This window comes from Callithrix jacchus, chromosome 5 (genome assembly GCF_049354715.1).
Source record: "Callithrix jacchus isolate 240 chromosome 5, calJac240_pri, whole genome shotgun sequence".
In the NCBI taxonomy this organism is placed as follows: Eukaryota; Metazoa; Chordata; class Mammalia; order Primates; family Cebidae; genus Callithrix; species Callithrix jacchus.
The window spans coordinates 84,637,908-84,648,129 of NC_133506.1; the positions used below are offsets into that span (position 1 = coordinate 84,637,908).

The window sequence follows — 10,222 nt, forward strand, 5'->3', positions numbered from 1 at the left end:
CTTAGCAGTATGATTATAGATGATCTTTACTTCTTAGTGCTTTTCTAAATTTTCTTCAGTGTTTACTGATACTACTTTTTGAGTCAGAAAATATGGCTTTACATTCCTGAAGAAACTGCAGTCAACACTACGAATGAAAGATAGCAAGGGTGTGAATAGTTCAAAAGTGACTTGCTTGACAGCTAGACTTGTTTTTACACCTCTTGTGGATTTCCTCAAAGCACTTCCACACTGTACTGAAACTGGATTTACTTGTTGGTCTTTCTTGGGTCTTTTGTTCTTTCATTCAGTAATTATTGAGCCTCTAATATGTGCCAGGCCCTGTTCTAGGCACCAACGATTTAGCAGTGAGCATAACGGATGAAGTCTCTATTCTTCTTTGATAAGGAAGATAAAGACTAAAAATTTTTTAACAAAAACATATTTTTAGTGGAGAAACAAACACAAGCACACAACACACACACCTCTACTTTTAAATGTGATGAAGAAAAGTAAAGGAAAGAGGAGTAGATCAATAGTAAGGTTGGAAGAGATGACTGTTTTAGTGAGAGGGGAGGACTCCAAGGAAGTGATATTTGAGCAGCAACCTGAGTGAAGCATGGGAGAAGGCAGAATAATCTAGGTAGAGGGAATATCAAACAAAAGGGCCTTAAAGCAGCACTGAGCTTGGAATGTAAGACCAGTGTGGACAGACTGGAACCAGCAAGGGGAGAGCAGCAGATGGCATGAAAAAGGTGGGTGGGCCCAGGTCATAAGAGCCTTACAGGTCCACGCAGGGACTCTTAAGTTTTTTCTAAAGGTGATCAGAGGTACTGAGGTCTTGAAACAGTGATGGCCTGGACCAACACAGTAGGGTAAGGGGATGAGACATAGTCAGATATGGATATGTTTTGATGGCTGATCCAATACAACTTGCTAATGGATTAGATAGGAAGAATGAAGAAGAAATCATAGACAATTCTCAGATTCTTGGTCAAAGCAACTAAATGAGTGAGTGCTGTGCCATTTATAAAACTGGGAGTGACTAGTGGAGAAAAGTTGTGAGTGGCAAAACTGAGGAGACCCATTTTGGACATGTTAAGCATGAGATGACCATTAGACATCAAGTCAAGATGTCACGTAAACAATCATAATCCTAAGTCTGCCATTTGGGGGCAAGTTGGGGCTGAAGGTTTAAATCTAATATTTAAAGGTATGGAATTAAAGGATATCTGCTAGGTGTGGGGGCAGAAAGAAAAGAAAATAGGTCTGAAGACAGCCCCACAGCCTGCCAACACTCACCTCACTGGAGACCAGTGAAGCATCCCAGAAGCCAAGTGAAAGTATTTTCAGTAAAAGACAGTGATCTGCTAAGTTAAAGCTGCTGATGAGTAAGTTAACTAACCATGGGATTTGATGACTCGGATAAAGGCAGCTTCAGTGGAGTGGTGAAGACAAAAAATTGGCATACAGTGACCCCTCCTAATGCAGTTTCACTTTCTGGGGTTTCTGTTATCTGCAGCTAATCATGGTCCAAAAAATATTAAATGAAAAATTTCCAGAAATAAATAATTCATACGTTTCTAAATTGCATGCCGTTCTGGGTAGCATGATGAAATCTTGGACTGCCCCACTCCATCCAGACATGTAATTATCTCTTTGTCCAGCATACCCATGCTTCATACAGCACCTGGCCTCAGTCACTTAGCCACAGTCTCAGTTATCAGATCAACCCACCGTGTCACAGTACTTGTGCTCAAGCGATCCATATTTTACATGATGGCCCCAAAGTGCAATAGTGACACTGGTAATTTGAATATGACAAAGAGAAGTCAGAAAGTGCTTCCTTTTAATAAAAAGATGAAAGTTCTCGACTTAGTAAGAAAAAAAAACTGTATGCTGAAGTTGCTAAGATCTACAAAAGAATGAATCTTCTGTCTGTGACACTGTTAACACTATACTGTTATAACTGTTCTAAGTTATTGTTATTAATTTCTTACTGTGCCTAATATAAATTAAATTTTATCATAGGTACGTATGTATTGAAAAAACAGTATTAGAATTTGTTTCAGGCCATCTACTGGGGGAACTACTGTATGTTCAGAAGAGAGAAGACAATTAGGTCCAGTAGAGTTGACTGCTGTATCCCTACCATCTCAATAGGTCTTGGCATAGAGTAGGTATTGAATAAATGTCAAATATGAAAATTCTCAATACTTCAACCCCAATTAAGAAACCCAAAATGGAGAGCTACAGAGCTTCCTGCTCATCGTTCTATTCCTAGCCTCCATAATGAGTGATGATGAATTGTAAAAACATGAGCTTTTTTCTCTTTTCTTAACTTGCTGTTTATCTAGGGCAAAAACATAAGCATTTTGACTGGTAGCCGAACTAAAAGATGAAAGACCTCCTTCTGCTCCCTGATTTTCCATAAGTTGTATGTAACTAAAAGTTAACAGATAAATTATGAACGTGTCACCAACAGGGTTAAAAAAAAAAAACCCACCAAAACAGCAGTCAAATATTTTAAACAAAACATCTTATTCCAAAACTTCTGCTGATACCTTAAAGATAGCCACTTATTTTACAAAATAGTTAACTTTCCCTCTTCCCAATTTAGATCTCTTTCCATTTCTCAAAGTGTAAAATAAAGCCTTTTGTGGAAAAAAGGCAATGCCCAGATAACAGGTTTCCTACCTGATATAATGTCTTCTGCTAATTCCTTTTCTCTTTCAATTTTTTCCTCTAGAGTTGAAATGCAGAATTCATAGCCAGCAAGAGCAAATTCCTGTCTGTAAAGCAAAATCAATAATCAGTCATTTACCTTTTCTTCTTCTTCTTTTTTTTCTTTCTTTAAAGCATAATCATTTATCTTTTCTTTTTTTTTTCTTTGAAACGAAGTTTCACTCTTCGGCCAGGCTGGAGTGCAATGCTGCAACCTCCACCTCCTGGGTTCAAGCGATTCTCCTGCCTCATCCTACCAAGTAGCTGGAATTACACACACCTGCCACCACACCCAGCTAATTTTTGTATTTTTAGTAGAGACAGGGTTTCACCAGGTTGGCCAGGCTGGTCTTGAACTCTGGGCCTTAGGTGATCTGCCTACCTTGGCCTCTCAAAGTGCTGGGATTACAGGCATCAGCCACTTTGCCTGGTCCATTTACCTTTTCATAAATTCCTTTTTTATTCATTCTTCCAGCTCAATTTAAACATTATCAGTAAAGGAAGTGTAAAATAGGAAGAAGGAACTTTGCTTAAAGTCTAAAGAGTGTCAAATTTGCCATTTCTCAGAAGTATTTTTTTAAGTCATCCATTTAATATAATTTAAGACATAAAGAGCTAGGAATGCTACCATAATTTTAATAACTGACATAGCCAGTAGTCTTCATCATCTCCCACGAACAAATGGTATCCAGTGAATCAGTTTCTCCATGTGTGAAAGCCTTACCCCGTTCAAGTAATACTACCCTGAAGTAGGTGGCTCAGGCCACACTGCAGTTGAGGATTCCAACTGTTGACCTTATATAGCTTCTGAGGAGTTTAGTCATTTTATATTTCTTTCAAGCTGTAGGTCTTTGATCAAAGTTTCTTTTACAGGACCACATGCAGTGGTTCAAGCCTGTAATCCCCACACTTTGGGGGTCCAAGGCCGGTGGATCACCTGAGGTCAGGAGTTTCGAGATCAGCCTGGCTAATATGGCGAAACTCTGTCTCTACTAAAAATACAAAAATTAGCCAGGCATTGTGGCAGGTGCCTGTAATCCCAGCTACTCAGGAGGCTGAGACAGGAGAATCATTTGAGCCCAGGAGGCAGAGGTTACAGTCAGCTGAGATCATGCCATTGCACTCCAGCGTGGGTGATGAAAGTGAAACTCCATCCCCTCCAAAAAAAAATTTCTTTTACAGAAATGGAACTCCTAGCTATGACAACAGAAGTCATTTAACGCAACTCTGCAGCCCCCGACCCTCAATCATCTGGAGAGGGTTCAGTCAACCCAAGCAGGCAGACAGACTGCTACTTTTCAGAGATGCAGAGGAAATGTGACAGAAATCCCTTCTCCATTTAGGAGCTCAGCTTTGGTTCTTGTTCTTCAGTTTTGTTAGTTTCTTACAGAAGTGGCACTAAAAAGCTCATCTTCTCTAGGGCTTTGCCAGTGAAGAATTTATGACCCTACTATTCTGCTCTGTTCTCAGAAGAACAGAAGCAACCCCTTCCTTCAAACCTTGGCAAGAGGGCCCTCTGTAGCCATAATACAGGGCAAGTGGATGCTGCCCACAAGAGGCTCCCAGTCAGAGCCAAGAGATCTACAAACAATTCCCCTCCTAACTTATATCAGCCTTTCTAAGCCCCAGATCTGGCCATGTCTTTTCTGGTCTCATGTTTCTCTTAATAAAACAAAATGAAAAGTACAAAGTACCAAGTAACTTAGAGGCTAATTATTACTAGCTTTCACCTCTACAAGACTATAAGTTTGTCTCACTCAACAATGTTTATTAGCTCTGGGCTTCTTCTTACCCTAGGAGTTCATTCCCAATCAAGAACTAGGCATGTTTGTTACAACTCCAAGGAAGACTGATCAAGACGCAGGGTTCCCTGGCATGGGCCAAGCTCAAAGCTCCTCAAAAAGACTTGGGGTCAAAGGCTTCAGGAAGCTCTAGCCTCTCTAGTGTCCAATCAGAATGCAAGCAGACTATGCAGGTCCTGATGAAAACAAAGGAGCTGAAGAGTAGGACAGCAGGGACCAATGCCAGGGCCTGGCCTCGGTGAGTACCCTTCCTACAGCATCAGGCTCCATGTCACTCCAAACCGCTCACACCAACTTCTGCATCACTAAAACCCTAAGGGAAGCTAATCTTAGGTCTCTCCCTAAATTCACCCGAAAATACAACACTCTAGAGAAGTTCTCTGCTTACATCCTATATGCTTCATCTTTGCACTCTATTTATACCAGCCAAGTGGCTTCTTCAAAGTATTAATATATCATCCCCAGCAGCTTTCACATTGCTCTTTCCTCTTCTAGGAAAAGCTAAACTAACGTTCTAACTCTAACTTCCCTTCCCACTTCAAGCAGCAACAGAACACTTGATTAGCTTTGTCACAGGACAGAGATGTTGTATGCCCCACTAGGCAGGCTAACGGAAACAGCAGGGGCAAACTGGAAAAGACTGACAATTTTAAAGATGAGGGATAGAACACTTTCTGAGTGTGACACCCAATTTCTGGGAGACCCAGATGACCAGAAGGCAATGAATATTATGTTATATCCCAGAGACAGTTTTCTGCCCACAGTCCTACTCCCTGGCTGTTATACTTACCTATTCTGCGCAGCATAGATACTGGCCAACTTTAGGGAGATTTCAATTATTGCATTGTCCTCCTGTGAGAGAAAGAGAAATGAAGGGAATTCATAACAAGTAAAATTTTCTCATGCAATATTTCAGATCAACTTCCAGACTGACGGTGGCCTCAAAGCCATAGTCTTTATTCTTTTAGAGTGATTAGCCAACTGTCAATTCCTTGGTGACCATACTGTTGCATTTAGTGAAAGAATGGCAATTTCTATACAGATCTTGGGAGGGAATCTCCACCTTTCCTGACCAAAGCGTATGGTGGGGGCTGGGCAGAGTTTTCAGGAAACAAGAATGTTTTGAAAACTGCTTCAGTGAGGGGCCAATACTAAGCAATGTCCTTACCTGCTTCATTCCCCCTCCAAGGAGGTAACTCATAGTTGCTTTAAAAAGTTGTTCAGCCTAAAAGCATAAGGAAAAGATTTTTCTTTTAATTGGGCCTCACTATATAGAAGACTCTGGATTCTCAGTACCAGTCTGATGCCTCATTCCTTGTAACACACATATACTCACAGACACACTCACACACACACAGGAAAATACCCTTTTGAAAGGAAAGCAGATCAAAATATCAGGACCCCCAACATCCTCTATATATGTTAAACTACTCTGTGATAAGTAGAAAACAACCTTGGAGATTAACTTCTTATCCAAACCCACTGTGGCACAGACTACAAATAGTCTCCTAATAGTCACTGTTTCCTAATAGTCACTCTCCTTCTCCAGCTTTTTGATTACAGAATCCCCTCAATTTAGCCTGGGAAACATGGTGAAACCCTGCCTCTACAAAAAAAAAGAAAATTAGCCAGGTGTTGTGGCACACGCCTGGAGTCCCAGCAACTCAGGAGGCTGAGGTGGGAGGATCAACCGAGCCTCGGAGGTCGAGGTTGCAGTCAGCTATGATCAAGCCTGGGCAAAAGAGCAACACCTTATCTTGAAAAAAAAAAAATACAGTCAATTTTAGCAGATTGGCCCCCTGAAATTAGATATGGTCATATGATAAGATTTAGGCCAATTTAGGTCATATGATAAGATTTAGGGATGCAGACAGAAACAATGTGAACTTCTAAATCATATAAGGAAGCTGCTCACAGTCCATCGTCTCCCTTCCTGGAGGTCTGAGGTGAGTCAGCTCACCCAGGCAGATGAGGGCTTATCTTAGAAGGAATCTGGACTTCTGGATCAGAGAGCAATGGTGCCTGTTCATCTATCTGCCTTCAGTCTTTAGCCTATCTCTGGACTAACACAACAAAGAGAAATACACCTTTATCTTGTTCAAGCCACTATGTTGGGGTCTCTTTGTTATAGCAGCTTAGGCTGTACCCTTACTATTACGGTTCCCTTGAGGCTACTCCTTTACAAATTCAAGGTATTACAAAGTAATTTACTTACATTTTCAAGCTGACCCCGTATAAATGCTAAGTTGGCCATCTGAAAGCAAATTACAAATTGTTTTTAAGTTTAGAGCACGGTTCCTATTTATTTCAACCTTTAAAATTCCCGTTTGCTTTCACCCTCAAAATTGAAAAAATATTTTAAAATGAAAAGCATATCACCAATTAATCTGCTAGAGCACAGAACTGCAATCGTGTTTGAAGTAAATACTTGCACATACTTTGTTGATAACGAACCAAATCTAGGTCCACTCATCATTAAAGAAACATGCTAACAACTGGACACGGTGGCTCACGCCTGTAATCCCAGCACTCTGGGGGGCCGAGGCAGGCTAATACAAAAATTAGTAGGATGTGGTGGCACATGCCTGTAATCCCAGCTACTTGGGAGGCTGAGGCAGAGAATCACTTTAACTCGGGAGGCGGAGGTTATGGTGAGCCAAGATCGCACTGTAGTACTCCAGACTGGGCAACAACAGTAAAAGTCTGTCTCAAAAAGAAAAAGAAACATGCTAATGATACTGGTTTCTTTTTGGTCTGGAACTGAGAGGTCTTATGTCACCCCAAGGGTAAAAAAACTGAAGCCAGGCATGGTGGCTCACACCCATAATTCCAGCACTTTGGGAGACCAAGGCGGGTAGATCACCTGATGTCTGGAGTTGGGAGACCAGCCTGGCCAATATGATGAAACCTTGTCTCTACTACAATACAAAAATTAGCCAGGCATAGTGGTGCACATCTGTAATCCCAGCTACTCATGAGGCTGAGGCACATGAATTGTTTGAGCTCACAAGGCGGAGTTTGCTGTGAGTCAAGATCGTGCCACTGAAATGCAGCCTGGGTAACAGAGTAAGACTCCATCTCAAAAACAAAAACAAAAGAAAATTCAGTAAAAAAGTAAAAGAGCTTCGGCTGGGTGCAATGGCTCAAGCCTGTAATCCCAGCACTTTGGGAGGCCGAGGTGGGCAGATCACGAGGTCAAGAGATCGAGACCATCTGGCCAACATGGTGAAACCCCATCTCTACTAAAAATACAAAAAAATTTAGCTGGGTGTGGTGGCATGGGCCTGTAGTCCCAGCTACCCAGGAGGCTGAGGCAGGAGAATTGCTTGGAAGTGGGAGGCGGAGGTTGCAGTGAGCCGAGATCGCGCCATTGCACTCCAGCCTGGTGCCTGGCGACAGAGCAAGACTGTCTCGGGTGGGTGGGGGGGGGAACGTGCCTTAGAACATCATGAAAGTCAGGAATATAAATCAGGAGAACTAACAACCCTCCTCTTCCATCCAACTTTTCTCCTCAGTGGTTCAGACTGGTGATAAGAGTTACCAGATCATAAGTGTAAGTGATAGCCTTCTTGTTATCAGTCTGATAGGCGAGACGAAGAGCGTCATGCAAAATTAACTCAGCCTCTTCTGGCTCATCTTTCATGATGCTCAACTGAAAAGAGAAGACAAACAAAATAACAGAAAATGAAACATAAAGTAGATGCATATGCTACCAGACAAAAGTGTATGTAACTATGCATTCCAACTGATAGAAGGAAGCTACTCATTCATCAGACATTTACTGCATTCCTACTATGTACAAGGCATTGTCTACAGAGGTGACAGGGAGGTAAGCCTCCCTTGCAGCTAGGTGTGGCCATCTGATGAAGTTTTGGCCAAGAGACTCGGGCAGAAGAAATGTGATCTTACAACAAATTTTATAAGGAAGTTGCTTGTCCTTCATCCTCTAATTTCCTACAGGCTGGAGGTGACCACATAGAGCAAGTAAGGTTAATTAAAACTAATAAGAGCTATAAAGATGACAGAAAGAAATGATAGGGGCCTCCTCTAAATGGGAATTAGATTAGCCTTCCAAGAACATGACAGCTAAACTGAGGTAGGAAAGATGAGAATGAGTCAACCAAATAAGGAACTGGGGAGAATAACTCAAACAGAGAGGGTAGAGAATGAATGAAGTCCCTATAAGCTGAAGAGAATGGTTTTAGGGGAGAAATGGAAAGAACCAAATGCGAAGGGAGGATGGTGAGCCAGAGGATTATTGCCAAACTGGTGGGCAAGGTATGTGGTTTAGATAATGTGGGGTGTTGCAAGCCATGGCAAGGAGTTTGTATTTTATCATATATGCAGTGAGTAGCCATTTAGAGCTCTCAGGCAAGGAGATGATATGATACAATTTACTTTTTTTTTTTTTTTGGTCACTCTGGTTTCTGCAAGAATACAATGCAGGGAGACAAGAGGGCAGGGAAGACTACTGGAGCATAGGTGGTGGCAGTGATGGTTTGCACTGGGGAGATAGAGAAATAGGGAGATTTGAGAAATATTTAGAAATATTTTGCGTTTGTTGGAAACAGGACCTGTTGCTGGTCTGTAAGAGTACTGGAAGGCAATGGTAAGATAACATACGTTTTAAGAATGACTATGAGGTTTCTAGGCTGAAAAATTGATGGTAGTAAAGAGATGGTGAAAGCATATGTTGAGGAGGCATTAAAGATGGAGTTTAGTTTGGGACATTGTTAAATCTGAGGTAGGTAAGGTCCCAAAATGCAGATGACATGTCAGTAACACACTACTGGGAATACAAATTTGGACGTGGTTGGCATCGAGTAGATATTTAGCTCAATGAAAGAGATGAGATAACTTGGAGAAAATAAAATAGAAAAGCATGTGGAGAAAAGGAAAAATTCAAAAGAGAACTGAATCGCATAACCAACACTAAGCTGCCATTTTCAGGCCGCTATATGCGTGCGAAATTATGTCATTTCAGCTAGGCTGGTTAATCGATAAAAACATTTACAAAACGTTCCCGATATTTCGTTTGCATAAAAAGATGACGCCTGGGGCGCCATCTCCATTTGCACTTGACACTGCAGAGGTATTACTGCAGGCCTTAGAGTCGGAAAAGCCTGGAAGAATTCCAGTCCTCTCTCGGATGACCCAACTGATTCTCAGCAATTCTACCCGTGGAGCCTCCATCCACTCTTCGGCGAGGCGGAGAGAGTAATGCGCAGCGACAAGGCCGCCGGACCCCGCTCACAAAGGCTACCGCGCTCAGCCGGGCCAAGCCGCCTCACCTTGGCTCGCTTCAGCAGCTGAATGATCTCGGCCTCAGCCTCGTCCGCCCCGTCGGTTCCCTGCTGCTCCTCCTCTTCTGTCGCAGCGGGGCTCGAAAACCCGGTGAGCGCTGCGGGAAGGGGCTCTGAGGTCATCGGGCCCGGCCCGCGCCCCTGTCCCCGCCCGGCAGGCCCCGCCCGGCCCGCGCCCCTCACCTGCCAGCAGCGGCAGCAGGCCCGAGCCCCGGCCGTGCGGCGCAACTCGGGATAGCGGCACCTGGACCTCGAGTCCCGGGCCTCCTGCCAGACCCGGGAGTAGGCGCGCGGAGCAGCCCCGGCACCGCAGCGCCGCGGCCCGCAGGAGGCCTCGGCCCAAGCTCCGGCTCAGGAGCCGGTACATACTCCAGCCGCTTCCTCTGCGCACTGCAGGCCGAGCGTGATCCTAGC

General features: G+C 43.2%; 1 protein-coding gene across 4 annotated transcripts in view; it reads right to left on the bottom strand.

Annotated features, from left to right (window-relative positions):
* Positions 1-10,200, bottom strand: part of TTC19 (tetratricopeptide repeat domain 19) — a 28,614-nt gene extending 18,414 nt beyond the window's left edge. For all 4 annotated transcript variants that reach the window (XR_013535623.1, XR_004743256.3, XM_003732929.6 and 1 more), the window contains exons 1-7: positions 9,992-10,200; positions 9,797-9,906; positions 8,047-8,157; positions 6,721-6,759; positions 5,674-5,730; positions 5,296-5,357; positions 2,677-2,771 (exon numbers count right to left, since the gene is read on the bottom strand). Coding sequence is in view for 2 of the 4 variants with exons in the window: in XM_003732929.6 (XP_003732977.2) it covers positions 2,677-2,771; positions 5,296-5,357; positions 5,674-5,730; positions 6,721-6,759; positions 8,047-8,157; positions 9,797-9,906; positions 9,992-10,175 (658 nt within the window). In the remaining 2 variants the exon portion in view is untranslated. The remainder of the gene's footprint in view (positions 1-2,676; positions 2,772-5,295; positions 5,358-5,673; positions 5,731-6,720; positions 6,760-8,046; positions 8,158-9,796; positions 9,907-9,991) is intronic.
* Between the last annotated feature and the right edge of the window lie 22 nt (positions 10,201-10,222).